General features: G+C 43.6%; 1 protein-coding gene, 1 long non-coding RNA gene and 1 other non-coding gene across 6 annotated transcripts in view; 2 read left to right on the plus strand and 1 right to left on the minus strand.

Moving 5' to 3' along the window:
* Positions 1-376: 376 nt before the first annotated feature.
* Positions 377-4983, minus strand: LOC141572392 (uncharacterized). The gene is made up of 3 exons (XR_012497754.1): positions 3024-4983; positions 1574-1645; positions 377-603 (listed from the first exon to the last, which is right to left on the minus strand). It is a non-coding gene; the product is annotated as an uncharacterized LOC141572392 (long non-coding RNA).
* A 4000-nt stretch (positions 4984-8983) lies between these two features.
* The window catches only part of LOC109458541 (uncharacterized), a 48231-nt gene continuing 34496 nt past the window's right edge, over positions 8984-22718 (plus strand). For 2 of the 4 annotated variants that reach the window (XM_074335155.1, XM_074335154.1), the window contains exon 1: positions 8984-9580. In XM_074335155.1, coding sequence (XP_074191256.1) covers positions 9051-9580 — 530 coding nt within the window. In that variant the 5' untranslated portion in view covers positions 8984-9050. Of the gene's footprint in view, positions 9581-21838; positions 22188-22718 lie in introns of those variants that run through there. The other 2 variants (XR_012497305.1, XM_074335153.1) reach the window with 2 other exon arrangements.
* Positions 9987-10071, plus strand: TRNAR-UCU (transfer RNA arginine (anticodon UCU)). Its single transcript is given in 2 exon segments — positions 9987-10023; positions 10036-10071. It is a non-coding gene; the product is annotated as a tRNA-Arg (tRNA).

A 22718-nucleotide genomic window follows, 5' to 3' on the forward strand; every position in this document is an offset into this window, starting at 1 on the left:
TTTCCTGCTGGGCCTTCCCACCTACCCCTTCCCTATCCCAGGGGCCAGGGGCTCTTTCTACCCCACCAGCCTTTGCTCACATTCCTAGTATAGCCCTTGACAGGCTATGTGTGTGTCATGCAGGGTCTCAGCTCCCACTCCCCACACAACAACGCAGGACATGGCGAGGCCAGAAAGGAACACCCACGGAGCCATGGATGGGGGGCCCATACCACTATATTCTCGCTGGCGGCTGGGTTGGAGACACAGGAAGCAGGAGCCACAGAATCCGCAATCTTCCATCTGCCAACCCCCCTAGTGTAGCCATGGCGCTTATATTAGTGGCTAATGGCTAACTGGTTACAACTGAGGGCCACCCAGCCACAGCTGATGGCCATCTAATAAGTGAGCCAGCACCTTTCCCCGTGAGGCCGAGAGCCTGGAAACTGCTCTCCTGGCTCTGTCCCCACAGTGTGTCTATGTATCTCTCCCTTTGACAGCTTCACTCACCCATGTATTATTCATTCATGCTTCATTTGTTGAGGGCCTACTGTGTGCCAGGAAGTGATCTGGCAGTGACTGAGGGAGACCGGGCTCCTCAGTGCTGCCAGGGAGATCACAGTCCTGAAGGAGAAGAAGACGGCAGGAGCAGTTACAAGATGGTGAATGTTTGGGAAAGGAAAGTCAGGGTGCTTTGGGACTATATAGTCTGGAGTTGGGGGTGAGACAGTCAGGGAAGGTTTCCCTAAAGATGGAACATTTAAGCAGAAACCTGAAGAATGAAAACGCCATAGCCAGAGAGAGAGGTAAGGATGTGTGTGTGTGTGTTGGGCAGGGCAGAGTCCCAGTTCAGGCTGAGCATGTGCATGTGTAAAACATCCACAGAGAAAGGGACATCGTGCCAGTGGAGGAACCCAAGCAGAGCCAAGTAGCCAGTGGAAGGAAATGGGCTGGACAGTCCAGTAGGTAAGATAGTGGAACACCAGGAAGCATGTTCAGTGCCAGCTCCAGAAAGGGAGGTTCTGTGCTTATTTGTTTTTGTATGTCTGGGGTCCCACAGAGTAACAGGTGCTCAAGAAGGGTTTATTGAACAAATAAAGAAATGAAAACACATTAACTAGAGAAACAGAATTTAAACAGGACATGGGAATCTGAAAAATGAAACAAAACTGCCTCTCAAGGCCAGCTGTGCCACCACGAGGGGCATTTCAACTTCATCTGGGAGCCCAGGAATCACCAATCCATCTGGCTGGCACAAGTACAGGTTTGTAATGAGCACATATGGCATGATTTCAGTTGGTCAGATTTAGCAAGACAAGTGTGCCATTTATCCAAAGTAGGCCTATCTGAAGCCAGTAGGGGGGACTCTAAGTGACATCTGCCCGGCTGGGACTTGACACCGCCAGAGAGTCTGGCAGACAGACCCAGCCAGGGGCTGTCTTGATGCCACTCATCAGAGAGGGACTCTCTCTGCTACTCCCACAGTCCTGTGGACTTTGGAGAATCAAAGCATTTTGGAGTTAGGAGGACCCTGGGGATATCTGGCCAGCCCCTAACAAATGAAGACACTGAAGCCAGAGGTTGAGTGACTTACCTTAAGTAAGTGGCAGAACCAGGCTAGCACTCAGGTCTCCTGATTCGACATCCAGTCCTCTTATAAGTACATCTAAGAGGAAGAAAGCAGGAAGGGAGAGGAGAGAAAGCGAGAAAGGAGGGGGAAGGGAAGATACTATTAGGTTGGTGCAAAAGTAATTGCGGTTTAAAAGGTTAAAAATAATCGCAAAAACTGCAATTACTTTTGCACCAACTTAATACATTTCCGCCATCACGTGGGAACTAAAACAAAGAGCAGAACTCCATAGCCAAGGGCCATAAGGATACACTGCGCCTTGTAAAATACCTCCAACCTGAGTTAAGGCAACATGGGGAAAGGCAGTGAGTGAGAACCCAACGTTCATCTTTCACAGCTGAGGGCTCAGCCTCTGGGAGGAGAATTTCCACCTCTTAGATCCAGGAGGCCATAGGCTGCACTTGACAATCCTGAGAGACAGAAATTATTTTCTCCCTCTTAGAAGTGTAAAAATAGGTTCAGAGGGTTAAGTAATTTCCCAGGGTCTTACAACTATCTCCAAAGCCCACTAAACCACACTGCCCCACTCGGTCATGCCTCTCTGAGACCTCTTCCTTCCTCCTCCCACTGACTACAGAGATGAGCCAGTCTGTCCTACTGACAGTGGTCTCAGGTTTAATGACGAGATTATATGGTCACAGGGTAGAGAGTGGATGAGGGTTGGAAAATTACCACTGCCTTTAAAACTTATTCATACACGCCCTGTGAAGCAGCGTTGAGAACTTGATGAAGACGAGGTAAAACAAATGGCATTCTAAAGCAATGGCAAATAAATGAAAGAACTTAAAAATGGTCAATGTTTCTCGCTAGAGTCAGAAAGCTGATGACAAGTAACAAGACCTCCATTGAGACAATCAATGGATTGTAGTTGTCGTTTGTGGGTCTATAACAGCCACACCATGAGGAAACAGCTGAGGTCCTGAAAGCTTGGGCACTTCTGGCTGGAAGACATTTTTTATCAATCAGCTTGGGAGCCCAGGTGTGGTCAGCACCTAACAGATTGCGCGTCGTTTTGGTCTGACTCAGAAGGTGGAAGGCAGCCCGGAGTGATTCTTCTGCCTGTTCTGGAATGGACTCAACCTAGGTCCTGTTGGACATCCTTTGCAATATAACTTTTCTTCCTCAGTTCCTCACACAGTAGGAAGTAAAAGGGCATGGTTTCCTCAGGTCATTTTTTTGGACCAATAAATCAGATTGATTCTGAGCTATTTGATGGAGTTTTGAGATCTACTTAATAAAGACTTAAATTAGTGCTAATAACAGAAGCCCACGTGGACTAATGAGAGTTTGAATATCTAAGCCCTAAACCAGTGCTTCTCACATTTTGATGCAAACTAATCACCTGGAATCTTATTAAAGTGCACATTCTGATTCAGCAGGTCTGCGGTGGAGCCTGAGATCCTGCGTTTCTAACCTGCTTCCAGGTGATGCTGGTGCTCCTGGGCCAGCGTTGGTGTTCTCACGGGAAGGGCAGGAAGCGCTGGTTCTCAAACGTGGCTGCATCTGAGAATCACGAGGGCAGTTAAAAAACAACAACACTGATGACAGGACTTCACCCCCAGAAATTCTGATTTAAGGTCTCTGGTGCGTCCTGGACATCAGGATTCTAGTGTACGGCAGAATTTGAGGACCGCTGGTCTAATAAACCTCTTACCAGTTGCTCACTGGTTCTCTCATGGTCTCTTTCCTGGGAGAAACAGCTGCAGTGCAGGGTAACTGTGAACTTGGGGACAGGCGTCTGGCCCAATTCTGCTGCTCCCCCTGTGGTCTGCTTTCCCTTCTGGGACAGGGGCAATGACTCTGCCTCCTTTGGAGGGTTATTATGAGATTGAAGCAAGTTCACATATGCTACGCAAAGAGCTCAGAATAGTGCCTGGCACAATGTATTATTACTTCCTTATTTTATTCACATCTGCTAAAGAATTAAGATTACTTAAGCTTTAATAGATGGTTATCCATTGTGGGGCCCAGAAGTGGGGGTATGCCTTTGTTTGGTGAGAACTTGGAAGGAAGAGACATGTATCTGGTGGGGGTGGGGTGGGGTGGGATGGAATTGAAGACCCACTCCCTCAAACTGAGTCACTGAAAGCAGAATTAGGATGCTGAAGATCAACTTCTGCTTCCACAAAGCCTTTCAGGCAACATTTATAAGGTGCCCACTGTATTCAGGGCATTATGCTAAGCCTTGGGGAGAATTGCCTAGAACTAGGAAGCAAGGATGCTTAGCTCTCAAGAGTATCTGGTCCTAATGCAGAAGAGAAGCTATGGACGTGGTCAAGTAATTTCCTTATTGCCTACAGGACTCAACTACGATCTAAAGGAGCTTTCTGTGAGCTAGACACAAGAAGGCATGGTTCCTTCCCCCTAAGATGCTTATAGTCTGGGAGAGGAAACAGAAAACCAAATAGAAAATTATAGAGCTTCCAAGGTGCCTTGGAAAACCCAAAAAAGGAGCCCCTCTCCACCACCAGACTAGGCTGGAGAAGAATGTCTGGGAAAGCTCTTGGAGGACATGGGCCAATCAATTCCAGGCCCCATAGCCTTGCATTCAAAGTTCTTCCAGATCTTTGCTCCTCTGACTCTCTCAGCTGTATCTCCTGACAAGTCAAATTGATTTCCTATATCCATCCATGTTCTCCTGTCTGACTTTGCTCAAGATTGCAAGGTACATCGGAGCAAGGAAAGTGTCTTCACCACAGAGAACTAGGGGAGAGCCCGACATTTAGCTGTGCTCAGTGCTTAAATGAGTAAGTGCGTTTTCTGCAGGCTCAAAATCTGTTTCCTTTTGAAGACTCAGGTCAGGCTTGGCCTTTGTCCAGCCATCTCAATAGAAGGTGGTGACTGCCACCTACAGGATGACTCTACATCCCTCCTGGGCTCTATTAGACTTAGAAGCCTGGTCAGCAGCCCCAGTCAAGGAGCACAAGGTGTGGGATTATTGGTGCTACCTGCCTCAGAAAATGATATACCTGTTTCTGCCTCAGTTTCCCTTTGTAACTAGCCCCTTCTCTGAACACGAGCCTACTAGTCTCAGACTTTCAACCAGCTCTTCCCAAGCCTTTCCTTTTGGGGGATAGATCATGCTCCACTTATACTCAACTGATTTTCGTCCTCTTGTGAATGAGCTGGTAACACAGAACCGTGGAACTGATCCAAGCCTGACTTTGTCACCAGTGCCCTGAACCCCAGTGACCTTCTCCACCAGCACCACTGCAACCATGGCCAAACTAGCTGGACCCTTTTAGAAGCAGTGCACTGGACTGCTCAGCCTGTCCCATTTACCCAGCCTGTCCTATCTTCTTCAAATCACCCACTCTGTGTGCTAACCCCCTGCCCAGCATTTCTTGTGTGCAGGTTGGCCCTGGGTTCAATAGCCCTTTCCAAATGCAGCCTTCCTCCTTAATTACCCGTCTCAGGATGTGATCACCCCCCCCTCCCCACCCAGAAATCCCATACCACTGTACCTACCTCGCTTGGAGACCTTTTTACCTTGCATCACAGTTGTGTACCTGTCATTGTTTCCATTAGGCTGTAAGCCAGGCATGTGTCTGTTCTCTTTGTATGTCAACTCGACCCTCAATCACTGCTTGCTGAAGAGATGAAGTCATAGGAAAACAGTAAATACAAATTAAATGGGGTGTAATACTGTCTCCCTGGTCCTTGGCCTGTACACCTAAACTCCACCCCCTAAATTCATCATTCAAAAGCATGTCCATTCTCATGCCAGAAGAAACTAGTAGCTCCCCATTACCTACTGCATTAAATCCACTTTCCTCATCCTGAATCCAGCCTGCCTGCACCTCCTTTGCCACATCTGGCCTCAATCCTTCCTGCCCAACTTTTATCTCCCTCATCTCCAGCTGTACTTCCATAAGGACCCATTTGTTCCTCTTTTCTATCTTAATGTCTAAATTTCCTCATCCGGAAAATTTTTCTTTTCCTTCCCCTATTCCCTTACCACCTAGTAGTTTGGTTATTGGCTTGGGAGAAACTCAGTGCTAAGATTTTTTTCGGTTGAAAAAGGCCATGATTTAAATACTGTGGGTAGATTTTTTTGGCAAGAGACATGTCTTCCTAAGTCCTTTAGGGGTGGACTACACCTTTGTTTTTTGGAAACTATGTGGTTAGAGGTGGATGAAAATAAGAATCCATCCAAGGTTCTTGGGGAGAGAACTGCGAAGAAATCATGAAGCTGAGGGTGGATGTTTTCAGTCTGAAAAGCTGAATGTTCTGTTTGATAGCGGACATGATGCCTATTGTCAGGTAGGATGGAGTAGGGAGGTGGAGAATGTTTCTTGGGTTGCAACAAATTTAGCAAATGCTGTTATCTGAATTGTGGTTTGTTCCTGCAGGATGTGTGAGAACTGGCTTGCTAATAATGACAGCAAAAAGTTGTCACACACTTACCATGTGCCCGGACTGAGATAAAACTTTGCAAGGATTAATTCCTGCAATCCTCACAACTTTAGGATTTTTCAGATGAGGAAATGAAGGCTCTGAGAAGTTAAGGATCATATCTACCAAATAAGAGGCAGAGCCATGACATGACCACCAGGAGTTGACTCCACAGCCTGTGCTCCCGACCTCCACTACCAAAGTCTTTGTTTTTTAAAAATGTTATCTTTTTATAATTTCTTTTGGGGGTATGTTTTTAATGAGTATAGTAGTAAGTGCTTATTATTTTGGAGTGCAAACTCAAAAACATTTGACTGGTAGGGTTGTCCAATCACATTTTGTCACTTTTTCATATGCTACCTTGCATTATTCGCTCATTGTTTCATATTCACAGGTTATATTTCTCCTAAGGAATTTGAAGTTTCCTTGTGTCCTAAACCTCCACTCTGTCTCCTACAGGAGGCCCAACTGTATTCTCCCTAAATACTCACTGAATTGAATTAAACTGGTATTCCAACTACCTTTTCCCTCTGGAACAAAGCAAGGCTAGTGAAAATACATAACAATATAGGAGATTTCTAGACCTCTTGGGGAAAGTTTAAGCTGCTTCTAAGCACTGCAAATAGTAAAACATAGTAACTTAAAAATAATTCTGCTGTACAAACATGAAAAGTGTTATTGCAGACTCCCAGAGGTGTATAATGGATTTGAACTTTAAAACACCAAAATGAAGTAGTGTTTAATTTACGGTTTTGCTGTCCAGGGAACTCAAACTGCATCTGGGCAGAGATCAGTTTGCTCCGAGTTGGTTACAGACCATGCTTTGGCTCCCTCTGTTGGCAGGAAGAGATAATTGTTTTACTTGCAGGAATTCTTGGTTCAGGTTGTGTAATGGCTACTGTTTATTGTATGAATTGCCTGAGAAAATAGAGCGAGATCTCAGGTTTAGCAAAGGGAAAGACAAAACCTACTGGACCTTTCTCCTCCGACGGCAACTAAATACACATTTTCATTCCTTTTACATGCTAGTATTGCTGCCTCTGAAGCCAGCCTCACTACAAACTGCTTATTGTCAGAGAACACGTACACCCCTTGTTTTGCTGTGGATTTCCCAATCTTCTAATTGTAGGGTGTAAAAAGTACAACCTTGATTGTTCACAGTTTGTCACACAAGTCTGATTTTCCCACACTGTCTGCTGAGCACATATCATAGTAATGTTTTCCATGACACAGACAAGGGGTTTGTTTGGTCTCAACTAGTGACAGGAATCAAATATCTAAAATTCTTTGATTCATGAAGCGGAATTAAGGACACACATATCTTTCCTTAGCACGAGGTTTTTGCCCCAATTCCCCTTTCCAAAACTTTTATATGATTCTGAATTGTTACTTATTCATATCAATGACTCATATTGGAGAGTTGGCTCCAACGTCCCCAGGCAGCATTCCTCCGTATGGTATGTCTACAGGGGCATTGAGCATCCCTTTTTCCCTTTTCTACCATGTGGAATTCCAAGGACCAGTGAAGACTCTGAGATGCCATCAATCCTGGCACATTGCAGAGTTCAACAGAAATTTGTTTAAATAAATATGATTTAAAGTCATATCCTATTTTAAGGGCTAATTTTGTACATGTGAGAATTGCTTCATGCATATGAAGACATGAGTTTTATTTTCTTCATCTTAAAAGGGACAAAACAATGTTAAACACAAAACGCATGATGTCAAGGAACTTTATTTATATAATGGTGAAATGAAACAGACAGGCCCGGCATCAATCCGGACTCTGCCACTTACTGTATGGAGAGACAATGCCATCGGCCTTTCCCGTTCTTGCACATTCTTGCAGTGAGCAACCTTGAGAGATGAGGAAATGTCTCCCTATGGGACAAAGAGCAGGCTTGCTTACTGCTTGCTATAAAATGGTGGGATCCCCAAGCTTAGCATTTCTCTCCTGTAATGCAACCTTATGTGCAAACACATATCTGGGCCCATCTGCTTCGTTTCTGTGAGAACTGGGGTTCAGGGAACCAACACAAACATGTTGACACTCTGGCTACTGCTTTTGCTGTAATAGTCTTTCATCTCTGATTCAGTAGTCTTGTGTGTTCTGTCAGCATCCATGAAACTGGCGACCTTGACATGTTAGCCTGCAAAGAGGGTAAAAATCTCAGATTCTTCACAGTGCTTGACACTTACTACTGTGTTTCCCCAAAAATAAGCCCCAGTTAATATCGTCAGCCAGACAGACACATTTAGTACATTATGTTCCAGAAGATGATAACATGACAGTATTTGAATAAATGCAGGTTTTTGTACATGAAAAAATAAGACATCCCCTGAAAATATGTCCCAATGCATCTTTTGGAGCAAAAATTAATATAAGACCCGGACTTTTTTTCGGGGAAATACAGAATAAGACCCCGTCTTACTTTGGGGGAAACACCGTAGCTAGTCCTACACAATGCATTTAACCTCTTTTAACCGCAGTTTCCCTTCTTTATAAAGGGGACAATAGTAGCTGCTCATAGCATTGTTGTGGGATAAATACGAATATAAACATACCTACTGTGCTTCCCCGAAAATAAGACCTAACAGAAGAGTAAGCCCTAGCATGATTTTTCAGGAGGACATCCCTTGAACATAAGACCTAATGCGTCTTTTGGAGCAAAATTTAACATAAGCCCCAGTCACTTTCAGGGAAACACAGTACCACACTAGAAACTTCCTGGGAGCTACCTGGCCCTCTTTAGAACTCTGATGGAGAGGACTTTGCTTTGATGTCCGAAGATGCTGGGCAGGGAGAAATAGCGTGGACCACAGGGTAGGCTGTGGTTTGTCCTGGTTAGATGCAGACGAGGGCTGCGGACTGACCTGAAGAATACGCAGAGTCGCAGCTCCGCAATTTCTACCCAGGCGGGGGCACGGAAAGAGGCAGGCTGATTGGAGCCAGAGGCGAGGGGTTTTGTCTTACATTGGTGGTTGCATAGCAACCACGCAGTTTTTGTTTAGATTGTCTATTTCAGGGGGCTTTGGGGTTGTACTGATGAGGATTACTGAGGCATTCAAGAACCCCCGCCTCTCCGAAATCACTCCCTTGATTCGTAGCGACCTCGATATTCCGAGCAGCCTTTGGCTCCGTAGTGCGCCAGCCCCGGGAAACCCCACGCCCGCCCGCCCACGCATGCTCTCGGCGCCCCCACGCGCGCAGTCACCCTCACGGCTGTCGCCCACGCAGCCGCATGCTCCGGAAGCGCGGGCTTGGAGCGGCTGCGCGGCGCCAGCGGAGGCAGCTCCCGTCGCTTGGGCGAGTTCTCCGCGGATGCTGCGGTGCGGGGCGCGTCGCCCCCCTCAGTCCACCAGGGCCCGGATGCCTCAGAAATTCGGCTCTGGGTCTGTGGGGAGCAAAATGCGACCCAAACCCCGTTTTACCGAGCCCCGCGCAAATAAGCACGCACAAGCATTCACACAGACGTCGCCGCGGCCCGCGCTCGCAGCAGCGGGTCTCGGCCACGGGCGACCAGGGAAGAGCCCGGGATCCACGAGGGGCCGCCGCTCGCGATCGGCCGCTAAAAGGTGCGACGTAAGTGCACGGTGTTACCGGCCTGGCTTAACGGCGCAACGGCCGACCTACGGCCTGCTTCGCGGGGCCGGAGAGACCCGGTAGGCGGGGCGCTCCGTCAGGAAGGGAGCAGGGGAGGGAGAGCTCGGGAGTGATTTGTTGTGCGCCACTGGGTAGGTCGGCTTGGGCGGGTCGGAGGCCAGGCTGAGACTGCCCTCAGATGGACCCGCCGGGACGCGGCAGACTCGCGGCCTCTCTTCGCTCGCGGGGCTCGCTGATCTGGTTGAAAGGCAGTCGCTGCGGGAAGACGGGTGCTTACAGCTCACGTTTGGTGGCAGCTACATCTGAAGGGGCGGTTGGAAGGGCGCCCGGCCGTTGCCTCTGGTTTAATATAGCAGATGCGCAAAAACTCCAACAGGTGGCTCCGTGGCGCAATGGATAGCGCATTGGACTTCTAGAGGCTGAAGGCATTCAAAGGTTCCGGGTTCGAGTCCCGGCGGAGTCGTAGTAGTTTTATCTCCTGGAACTTATTTTCTATCCCTATCATTTATCCGCTTACTCTCCTTTTCATAGACGGTGTAACTCGCTTCCCATTCCCTTTCTCTTCCCGCTCTGCTTTGGGCTTCGGCGGCCTTTTCACCTATAGTCAACCGCGTGGGTCCTGTTCCCTGCCTCCCGCCCCTACCCCTCAGCTACCCCGGCTCGGCGGTTTAGGGGCGGGGCCCCGCCGATTAGGACCCTGATCCAGGTACTGGGAAGAGCGGCACCGGGAGGCGACCGAGCGAGGCCTCACTGTTGTGGCTCAAAGGAGAGCGCGGGGGAGGACGGGGTCTCAGATGTTCCGGGAGAGCTGCCCCCACGCCCCAGGGGTAACACCCCTTCGCCGGGAGCACGACGGTGGCTCCTAGGGACGAGCGAGGGAAGGACGGCAAAACGCACCCACACCCTGTGCTGCTTCGCTGTGCCAGCTGATTGCCCCTCCCGCCGAGAAGGCTTCAAAATTGTCACCCACCTGAATCCCAGTGGGGTCCTCGCAGGAATGCGGACTCCTGGGCGTCACTCCGGGACTCTAATTCAGTCTACCAGGGTGAGGCCCAGCAATCTCTATTTCCGATATGAATGTCCGCACCCTTGCCCCTTGAGGCCAGTGCAGAGGTCGGCCGTCCACTCTGCCTGCCAGCTCCTCCAGGGAAGTATGAACGTCTTATACGTCTTCCGACAAGTCATAGCTTTGGGCAAGATTAGAGTTCCACCTCACTAAATGCAAATAAATTAATGGAGTTTTAAAAATTCATTGCAACAAACAAGCTTAATTTCACGCAAAAAATACAAAATCCAAAATTGTCAAAAAAGGTACAGGGAAAAGTAAACAGCCTTGTTCACATACCCCAGCCTTGCAATTCCCTCTGTAAGCCAATAGTGAAAATTGTTTCTTGGAAATACTGTCAGATTTTATGCATGTCTCAGCATTTTTATATTATCTTGCTGTATGTTTATTGATGTTAGTGACATAGGTGATACACAATTGGTAATATGCTATACTTGCCCTTTCACTTAAGGCAGATAGAGCTGCCTGTTCCATTGTACATATGTATCGTGATGATTTAACAGCCCCCAATAGCTGGACATTTAAGTATACAGTATTTTCCTATTACAAACAATGCTTTAGTGAACATCCTTGCGCTTACATTATTGTACACAAGTGCAAATATATACGTAGGATAGATTCCTAGGAAGTTGAACTGCTGGGTCAAAGGTTTGTTTGTGCATTCTTTGACAGATCTTGCCAAATTGCTCTCATAGAGATTGTACCCATTTTACTCTCACCAGCAATGTGTGAGAGTACCTATTTCCCCACACCCACGTTACCAAACAGGTGAAAAAAGATTTCTAGTTGTAGTTTGAATTCATGTCATTATGAGTGAAGATGAGCATCTTTTCATATGTGAAATAATTTGTATTTCCTTTTTGTGATTTATCTGTTCTTGAGTTTTGCTTATTTTTCTATTGCGTCATTGGTCATTTTCTTATTGGTTTGTACGAGTTCTCTATGTATTAAGGAAACCAACCCTTTGTGATATGTGTTACCATTATTCTTTCCTGGGTTGTTTGTCTTTTGATTTTGGTTTATGGTATTTTATTTTTTGTCTTACAGAAATTCATATATTTGGATTTATCAATCAGTCTTTTATGGCTTCTAGGTTTGGGGTTATACTGCACTCAGGTTATTAAATCATTTCATCATGTTTTATGTTAGTGCTTTTATGGTTTTATTTTTATACCTAAATCTTCACTTCATCTGGAATGTATTTTTGTATAAATAGTGAAGTGGGAATTTTGTCCAAGAATCTCTGATAATGAACACTCTTCCTTTTCTGCACTAATTTGAAATGCTCCCTTTATCATTTTCTAAATTCTCATATGCATTTGGGTTTCTGGATCCTCTCTTCTATTCCATTGTGCTGTCTTAATTTTGATTCACCAGAATTGTGCTATTTTAATATTCTAGTAGGGCCAGTCCTCCTTCCTAACTTTTTAAAGACTTTTTTTATCCTATTTTTGAATTATTTTTCCCACATAATATTATTAGCACTTATGTAGCATTTGTTATGTACCAGGTATTATTCAAAGTGTATAATGCATTTTAATGTGTTTAATCCTCTGACAACCCTACCAGGTAGATATTATTATCCCCTTTCATGGAAGAGGCATCTGAGATACAGAGATTTAAGTAACTTGTCCAAGCTAATAATACGCAGCATACCAGGATGGGAACTCAGGAAGGCTGGATCTGTGGATAAAACCGTAATTTTGTATCATCTTTTATATGAGCCATAGTTACAGCTAGTCTGGCTCTAATATTAGGAGGTATTTGTGTTGTAGTCATGTTATTTATAGATTAATATAGGGAGAATTAAACTAATGATGCTGAGTCTTCCCATTTAAGAGTAGCAGGGGAAATCTTTTTTCTTTTTTACGAACACCTATTCCTTACCATTTGCTCAGCTCTTCTTCTGTGCTCATCAGGAGTGTGTTAAAGTTTTCTTTATATATATCTTGACTTTAAAAAAACTTTATTACTTTATTTTTTTGGTTTGGATCATTTGTTTCATTATATTTTCTAACTGGTTATGGTTTGTGTATATGAAGGCTTTTGATACATTAAAGAATTTGTATCCACCTATCTTATTGAACTATCCAACCATTTAAATATTTTTTCAGTTCAAAATCACAATGAGATACCACTATATACCTATTAGGATGACTATAATAAAAAAATGACAGACAATAACAGTATTGGCAATGATGTGGAAAAATTGGTATGTAAAATGGTACAGTCGCTTTGGAAAACAGTTTGGCAATTCCTCAAAAAGTTAAAATTAGGGTTACCATATGACCCAGCAATTCCACTCCTAGGTATATACCCAAGAGAACTGAAAATGTATGTTTACACTTGTATATCATTGTTCATAGTGGTATTATTTATTTTTTTTTAAGCAGGGCACAGCTCACAGTGGCCCATGCGGGGATCGAACCAGCAACCTTGGTGTTATTAGCACCATGCTCTAACCAATTGAGCTAACTGGCCACCCTACAGTATTATTCTTAATAGCCAAAAAGTGGAAACAACCCAAATATCCATCAACGGATGAATAGACAAAATGTGGGATATTCATATTATATTATGTTATTATATTATTCATCAGTAAAAAAGAATGAACTACTGATTCGTGTTGCCACTTGGAAAAACCTTGAAAACATTATGTGAGTGTTCTCCTTGTGAAAGGAGCCAGTCACAGAAGGCCACATATTATATGATTCCATTTACAGTTGACCCTTGAACAATGCACGGGTTAGGGCGTTGAGCCCTAACTTTTGAGCCCCCAAAACTTGCAGGATCAAACTGCTCAGGTCCCCTATATAAAATGGTGCAGACCAACGCATACAAGTCCTCCTGCCACATCAATAGCCTCCCAACGTTACAGGTATTTATTGAAAAAAATCTGCGTTTAAGTGGACCCATGCAGTTTAAACCTTTGTTGTTCAAAGGTCAACTGTATATTAAATATACAAAACAGGCAAATCCATAGGCACAGAAAGTAAATTAGTGGTTACCAGGTACTGGGAGTAAGGGGAATGTGAAGGGACTACTAATGGGTATGGGGTTTTTCTGGGGGGGGTGATGAAAATGTTCTGGAATAGTGGTGATAATTGCACAACTCTGACTACATATAACCCCACTGAATTGTGCACTTTTTAAAGGGGTGATTGTATGGGGTCATGCAGGGTCTCAGCTCCCGCTGCCCATACAAGAACACAGGACATGGTGAGGCCAAAAAGGACCACCAATGGAGCCATAGATAGGGGAGTCATACCACTATAGTCTCGCTGGCGGCTGGGTTGGAGACACAGGAAGCAGGAGCCACACGATCCACAACCTGCCGTCCGCTTCTCTGCCAACCAACCCACTTGCTAACTGCAATCCACCCTTGCTAGCTCAGCCATGGCAGTTATATCAGTGGCCAATGGCTAACTGGTTATAGCTGATGGCCATCTACTACCCGAGCCAGCACCTTTCCATGTGAGGTCGAGAGCCTGGAAACTGCTCTCTGGGACTCTGTCCCCACAGATGGTATGTGAATTATATCTCAGTTTTTTAAAAGAGATCATTTTTCAGTTGATTAAGTTGTTTTCTGGAAATATATTTTCAAGGGAGGATGAATGATAATTTTACCTTCTCCTCTGTAATTTTTATGCCTATTGTTTCTCTTGTAATAGCATCAGTTAGTACCTCTAGATGTTAGTTTTTCACAAAAACAGTGACAGTGAGCTAACTTTTCCTGTTCCTGACCTTACGGGAATGTTTCTTCACTAAGCATCATGGTAACTTTTGGTGTGGGCACGCACACATGTGCCCACATACACACATTTATCAAATTAAGAGAATATCCCTATTTATCAGTCATCAATGGAGATTTTCTCCTTTGATCTATTAATATTGTGTAATATATTAACATATTTTCTAATATCCAACCCTTCTTATATTCCTGAACTGAATCCCACTTAGTTGTGGTGTATATTTATTTTAATATTCCAATTTGCAATTTTTGCATATACCAAAAGATTGACATTTAATTATCTACCATAAATGCAGCATTGTTTAGAATGGCCCCAAACAGGAAATAACTTAGATGCCTACCAATGAATGATCTGTTTGAAGAGAGAGTGGTAGAGTCATGTAATTGAGGACAATGTGGACCTTTAAAAAATGAGGAAGATCTATAATAATATTACGGGAAAATGTCCAAGAGTAATGAAAAAAGCTGATATGCAAGTGAATATGTAATGTGACTCCATCTGTGTGAAATAATGCTAATATTAATAGTAATAACATGTATTACTATAACTTTGCGTGCATCGAACATTTCTGGAACGATACACAGTTAACAGTGCCGGGGCAGCAGGGGCAGTGGTATGAGGGCGGGGGCCTCCTGTGCTACTGTATGCCTCTTTGTAATGTTGCAGTCTTTTTCATAACAAGCCTACCTTATCCTTTAATAAAAACGTTAGTTGTAAAAAAGCTAAAGACAAAACCGTAATGCTAATGAGGAAGGGGGGAAAGTATTTTATGCCTTTTCTTGGATCACTTGCACATAGGCAGCCCTGATACTGCTTTCCATTAAAGATTTTCCTAACTTCATTTAACAAACATGTATTGATCCCCTTACACTCTGCTACATGCTGGATCGCTGCCATAAATACACCCGTCAGTAGCTCCTTCTAGTGAGAGTGAAGCGTGTGAACAAGGTGTTTCTTTACAGAGTGATTCCAGCAGGCACTGAGTCCGGAAGTCTTGTACACCATGTTGAGTGTGGACTTTACCCTAATGGAAACTCACTGAGTAGCTTTTAGGGCGGAAGCAGTTGTGATTAGCTGTAACTTGTATCACTCCTCTGGCTGCAGGATCCCAGCTGGAAAAGCACAAGGCCAGAGGCCAGAATACCAATGCAGGGCGGTTGGAGTCATATAGGTAAAAAAATGAGAAGGGCTGGAACTAGGGAGGTGGTTTGGGGGGATGGGTAAGTGTACAGATTGGAGAGATATCAAGGGAGGATGAATCGATGGGACTTGATGAATTAAGGGATATAGAGCGGAGAGTGAGGGAAGTCAGAAAAGCCTCCCATTTAGGGTTTCCCGGCGGGAATTCCCGCCTGTTCTCAGGAATTTTTTTTGATTCCCCGTTCCCGAATCCTGAGAGAAGTTGGTCAGGAAATCGGGAAAATAGGCTCCTTGAACCCAGTAATACCCGCAATGGGAAATATACTACTCACAATGTATCTCTTAGACATTTTTCCTATTAATCACTAGGGTTTCCAGGTGGGAATTCCCTCGTTCTTGGGAATTTTTTCTTTTCCATTCCCGAATCCTAAGAAAACTTGGTTGGGAAATCGGGAAAATCTGCTTCTTGAACCCAGGTGGTTGGTAGTATCAGCTGTCGCTTTGTGGAAACGATTCTTCGTGGAGAACAGAACAGTTTATATCTCGGGATTCGGGAATGGGAAAGCGAAAAAAATCCCTGAGAATGGATGGGAATTCCCACCTGGAAACCCTACTCCCATTTCTAATTAGGGCAGTTGGTTGAATGCTAAAATAGTCACCGAGACAACGAAGGAGAGGGAATTGGATTTTGGGGGGAAAAGATCTGCACGTGTTGAGTTTGAGGTCTCTATGGAATATCCTGGAGATGTAGTTGGCAGTTGGCTATGCAATGCCAAGCACACAGCAAGCTCTTAATAAATATTTATTGAGTGAAAGAACTAAAAGAAGGTAGGTATGCAGAAAGAGAGTGAAGGAAAAGAAGAGGAGATCTGGAGCTCAGGAGACCAATCTAGGCTGAGACTTGAAATTCATTATCCTACAGATGGGACTTAAAACTCTGGACAAAGAGGAGATCCTGCAGGGAGAGTATGAGATGACAGTTGAGGACAGAAACCTAGAGAACAGACATTTGAAGGACAGGCAAAGAATGTCTTCAAAGAGACCAAGAGGGCAGCCAGAGAAGAAGAAAACCAGGAGAAAGTGTTACCTCCAAGAACCAATGGAGCAGGTTTCCTCTAGAGGAGAAGGGTGTCAGGAAAAGGGATATATCTCACATTTTTCTAAACACCTGCTTTTTGTCAGCAACTTTAACACTTGCCATTTAATTACCTCCCAAATCCTAACAAATATGAATTACCCTATTTAATAGATGAAAAAATTATGATGCAAAGATGTTATGGGAGTTCAGGTGAAAGGATCAGCCTAGGAATAACGGGGAAAAAATGCCTGCTCTTTGGGGGCAAGTAGGAAGAGGGCAGAGAAAAAAGCATGAAGGTGGAGAAGGGAAAAGTGAAGGTGCTGATGTTTGAAGACCTATTTTCTTTGTGATCTCTTTTACAGCTCTGCCTCCTACATCCAGGATTCCAGAAAGGTACTGACAAATTCGGAGCTGCCCCAAAGGGTGGAGACGCTCCTGTCTTATTGCTGCTATGGTCAATACAGACTCTAAAGACCAGTGGCCAGGAGTAGTTTCACTACAGCTTCCTTCTGATCTGAGACTTTCTATATCAGCACTTAACAAATATTTTATAACCTCATTCACCTTCAATTCGCTCTCTTTTTTGAGTACTGACTTTGTGCAAGGAACCATGTTGGAAGGAAATACAAAGATGAGTGAGATCAATCGCATTTTCTTAAAGAGTTCATCCTAGTGAGGGACAGAGAGCCACGGATTGGTGATGTCATTAATTAGGATCATCTTTGGCTATTAGTGACAGGAAACTCAAAATACCAGTGGATTTGGCAAGACAGAGGTTTCTGTTCTCTCACGTGAAAGTCCAGGAAATGGCAGCTACTTGATCATGAGAGATCCAGGCTCCCTATTCTTTCTTCCTCAAAATGCAGCTCCCACCAGGTTCCATGATTGCTTATGCCCCTGCCATCAGGTCAACATACTAGTGAGTGGGGAGAAGATAAAGGGACCTAGCCCCACCCCAAGCTCATGCTTCTTTGAAGGACACTTCCCAGAAGTTGCACATATCACTTTCACTCGTATCCTATGCTTTATTTCCCCAGGTGGCCACATTCTCAGCTAAAACTCATGTGTTCTATAACTGTAAAAGAAAGGGGGAAAGTGCATCAGTTTCTGCTGGTGATGCTGAAACAGGTATGCAAATAGCTATAATGAGTGGCTAAAAGTATGACAGTTATACTTACTAGCTCTGTGACCTTAGGCAGGTTATTTAACCTCTCTGTGCCTCAGTTTCTTCACTTATAAAATGATGAGTAGCACCTATCTGATAGGTTTACCTAAGTTTACCTAAATTGTTGTATACATATATTTTATATGTGTACATAAGTTGTATTTGTAAGTCCTTAGAATAGTGCCTTTGGCACTAAGGGCTATATAGGTGTTTGTTAAATACAAAATAAAAATAAGCATAGTCAAATGGGAATTTCAAGAGTATCAGTGGAGTACATCAGTGGAGAAAATTCAGTCTTAGGTAATCGTCTCACTGGGTAGGCAGTTGGTAAGGGAATCTGGGAAGTGGTTTCCTGCAATCCAGAGCAGAGCAGAGAAGCGGCATATGACCAGCACAAATGAAGTTGGGGCCATGAGCAGGGGAATGGTGAACATAAATCTGTGGTGGCATTTTATAGAGGGTCTTGAATATCAGATCTTGAATTTAGGGGTTTCTACATGTTTTGTTAAGCAGAGGTGGGCCATAGAAGATAAAAATGTAGAAAGGCATCATTAAAACTGTTTTAGAGAGATTCCCCCAATGGGGGCAGGGGGAAGGATGGAGAACAGGGAAATTGTAGCTTTCCTTTGAGTTCCTATTATGTTCCAGACATGGTGCTAAGCACTTATCTCAGAAACATGATGTATCTGGTTCTGGATATGTTAAGTTTGAGATGACTTCGTGCTACCTGGATGGGCGTATCACACCATTAATTGGAAATGTGTGTCTGGAGCAGGCGTGTAGAGATAAAAGGATGGAGACTTTGGAGTTTTTTTGCAGAGAGGTGAGAGCAGAAGCTGGAGGAGAGGGAGAAGATATTCAAGTCACTATAGAGAAAGAAGGTAAGAGGGCAGGCATTACGGGAAACCAAGTGGTGGGCAGAGTAAGAAAATCAGCAAAGGAAGAGAGATATAAACAGAAAAGTTTATCGTCCTGCAGAAGCCAAGAGAAACTGGTGTGTCAAGAAGGAAAGGTCAGTAGTGTCTAACATTTCCTGGTCAGAAAAGATGAAGACCGAGGGAGAAAAGGCATTGACTATAGCAGTTGGGATGCATGTACAAATAGTTTCTCTAGACAGATGGAGCCACCAGGAGTTAAGGCAGCCTTAGTCAGATGGCCTTGGCTGGTTGAGTGAAGGAGACAGTGATCTGCTGAGGGTAGGAGTGGGTGCTGGGGGACCCTGGGGAGAATGTGAGCATGCTTTTTATCTCCTATGAGCTCCTCGGGTGTAGAGGCTCTTTACTGGTGTAGTGTGGTGCTTAAGTAATGCATAGGATTCAATTTTGTGGTGATTGGCTGACTGATTTGCAGAATGAATGAATGAATTTGGTGAGAAGTCATCAGAATTGAATAAAAGAATGGTGGAGCAGCAGTGGAAGCCCAGTTGAAAGTCAGTAGCCTCATGGTATTTCCCCAAATCTCAGTAATCTGGATGGATAAGGAATAGTGGGTATTTCCCTGGCTGGTATTGGCAGGTGAGAGTAACAGAGAGAATGAGACTAGTAGGGTATACAAAGAATTTTCGAAATGTCTGACCAGTTTGGTCCAGATTGGTTAGGGGAAAATGTATCCTGATGGGGACGGAGGATTGGAACAATAAGTGGCTGAAATGCTTGAGTCCACAATTGTTGGGAGTGGGGCCCAGGCATCTGTATTTTTGAAGCCACCGCAGGTAATTCCAAACTGCAGCCAAGGTTGGGTTAGAGGGGACTGAGGGAAGTCTAACAGAGATTGGGATAGTGAGAGTTCAGAATCCTAACCATTGAAAGTTTTAAGTAATGAGTCTAAGGGCATGATAGTGATTGGCTGAGGTGGAGTGAAAATGAGGGTTACTGGAATTGATGAAATTGTGCTTGAGGGACTGTAGAATCATCTTGATTCATACCCTTTGGCTAAATCAGGATGATTTCACTAAAGGAAAAACCAAGAGTCGACCCTAAAGGACTATAGTTGGTAAAATATAAAAAGGGCTGAAGTTGTGATCACCAAGGCACAGGGAAAGGCAGTGGGCCAGTTAATATCCTTTCATTTCACTATTGATCGACACACCTACCGTTCAGATCAAGGCTGCTTCTGTGATGACCTTGTCAATAGCTGAACCTGGGGAAAGTGGCAGATTTGGCTGGAAGGGAAGATGTTACAGATAAATTCTAGTTTTTTTTCCTCCTTCCCATTCCCCCACCCACTCCCTTTGGCAACCGTCAGCTCTATCTATGGGTCTGTTTGTTTCACTTTGTTCATTTGTGTGCATTTTTTCCTAGATTCCACATATAAGTGAAACCATATGGCATTTGTATTTCTCTATTAATTTCATTTCATTTAGCATAATACCCTTTAGGTCCAACCTAAAGGGTGTTGCAAATGGCAAGATTTTATTCGTTTTTATTGCCGAGTAATATTCCGTTTTAGATGCATACGTGTATAATACATGTCTTCTTTATCCATTTATCATTGGTGGATGGGCCCTAGGTTGCTCCCACATCATGGCTATTAGAAGTAGCCATGCTGCAGTGAACATAGGGCTGCCTATCTTCTCGAGGTTAAGTTTTTTCTTTGGCTACATACCCAGAAATGGAATTGCTGGATCATATGGCGGCTTTATTTTTAAACAATATCAAATCTCCATACTATTTTCCATAGTTGCTACACCAATTTACAGTCCTACCAAGTATATGAGGGTTTCCCTTTTCTCCACTTCCTCGCCAACACCTGTTATCTGTTGATTTATTGATAGCCATTCTGACAGGAGTAAGGTGATATCTCATTGTGGATTTTGATTTACATTTCACTGATTAGTGATGTGAAGAGCTCATCTTTTCATGTTTGTTAGCCATCTGTATGTCCTCTTTGGAGACGTATCTGGTCCTCTGCCATTTTTTAACTGGATTTTTTGGTGTTAAACTGTGTAAGTTCCTTTCATAGTTTGGATATTAACCCCTTATCAAATGTATCATTTGTGAATGTCTTCTCCCCTTCAGTGTGTTGTCTTTTCATTTTGGTTTCTTTTGCTGTGCACAAAGTTTTTAACTTGATGTCGTCCTATTTAGTTTTTCTTTTGTTGCTCTTGCCCAAGGATACATATCCAAAATGACATTGCTAATACCTATGTCAAAGAGTTTACTGCCTATATTTTCTTCTAGAAGTTTTATGGTTTCAGGTCTTACATTGTCTTTAACTCATTTTATTTTCGTATATGGTGTAAGAAAGTGGCCCAATTTTTTCTTTTTTACATGTATTTGTCCAGTTTTTCCAGCACTACTTAGAAGAGACTGTAGCTAAGGTTTTGATGAAGCTTCACATTCCAGAATTGAGCCATGACTTGTTCTACTAACTCATCGTCTCAGCCATTTTGGTGTGTGTATATGTACCGTGTTGTATAATAAGGTCTGAAAATAAGACCTAGCTGGACCATCAGCTCTAACGTGTTTTTTTGGAGCAAAAATTAATATAAGACCCAGTATTATTATATTATGTATCTTATATTTTGTTATATTATACCTGGTTTTATATTAAAATAAGACCAGGTCTTATATTACTTTTTGCTCCAAAGGCGCATTAGAGCTGATGGTCCGGCTAGGTATTTTCAGGGAAACATGGTATATATAAATGTGTATACACATACATACATTTCAGGGAAAAAATAAGTCTTACTGCTGATACATTAAGATATAGAAAAATTCTCGTTAACCACAATGTATGTTTTGTATTCTCGTTTGTTGGTACATTACTCCTCTGAACTTCCCTGAGTTGAGGGGTGGGGGAATAGATATAGGAGGAACAGACTGAACAAAATGTCATTAAATTTCTTTTCATATAGATGACTATATGTACATATTTCTTTCCTATCATTTAAAAAGGTCGAAGAACATTTTTGAAGTCATTTGTAGTATTCTTCACTGCATGACAGCTAAAATTCACATGGTAATTGGGACTCTATCTAACCATAGTTTTCACATCCGTATTTCATTTTTTCTTCCCTTAATGAATAAGACTTCAAAATTTCAGTACGTTGCATGGGGTTCGAGGTCAGAAATTTGGTGCCTGAATCCTACCAGTCCCTGCTTTGCAACCTGCCAAGGAGGTTGTAACCATAAGGAAGAGTAGCCAATCGGAAAGTACCACTCATAACTAGAAAAACACTCCGATTGCAGGACTTCTCAGGTAAGCCGTGATGAAACAACCCATCTTCCCTTACGTTTTATAGAAAAAGCCTGGCTCAGGAAAGCCCCCAAGTCCAATTTCCCACTTTGTTTGGAAGAGAGGATGACAGGCCTGACCCCTAATAGGGCAAGAGCATGGTTTCTGACCTATTAACACAGCAACCTTATTCATTTGTGAAAACACAGCCCCATGAATATCTTGAGCTCACTTCAATCTGATGAGTCCTCTTACCTTATGAGGGGTGACAAGGAAGGAGGCTCGTGGGGAGTAGCACTTCCTATATATATTGAGCCCATTTAACATTGCTTAGAGCCTTCAGTGCCACACAAAGTGTGGATCATGTTCTGGTTTTATAGCTATTTTTATGCTATACTGTTCAATTGAAGAAAAACTTCAATTGATATACTTTTAAAAGAGAATATTGTATGGTGCCAGGCTTGTTAGAAAAACGTCTTAGACCTTCCAGATCTGTTTAGCTGCATGCTGACTACCACCAGTGACATCATTCAATATCATATAGAGCACAGTTCACCCAGCTAAGCCTTGAACCACAGAATCATGAGTTATAATTTTTGGGGTAATTTGTTATGCAGTAGTAACTAGAACGAACATACACTATGCACCACCCATCACCTGAGCCTAAAGTACTGGCTCAGAGTTGGACAATCAGCTCTACTGCATCTTTTGGAGCAAAAATTAATATAAGACC

Source organism: Rhinolophus sinicus, linkage group LG06, assembly GCF_036562045.2.
Source record: "Rhinolophus sinicus isolate RSC01 linkage group LG06, ASM3656204v1, whole genome shotgun sequence".
NCBI lineage: Eukaryota > Metazoa > Chordata > Mammalia > Chiroptera > Rhinolophidae > Rhinolophus > Rhinolophus sinicus.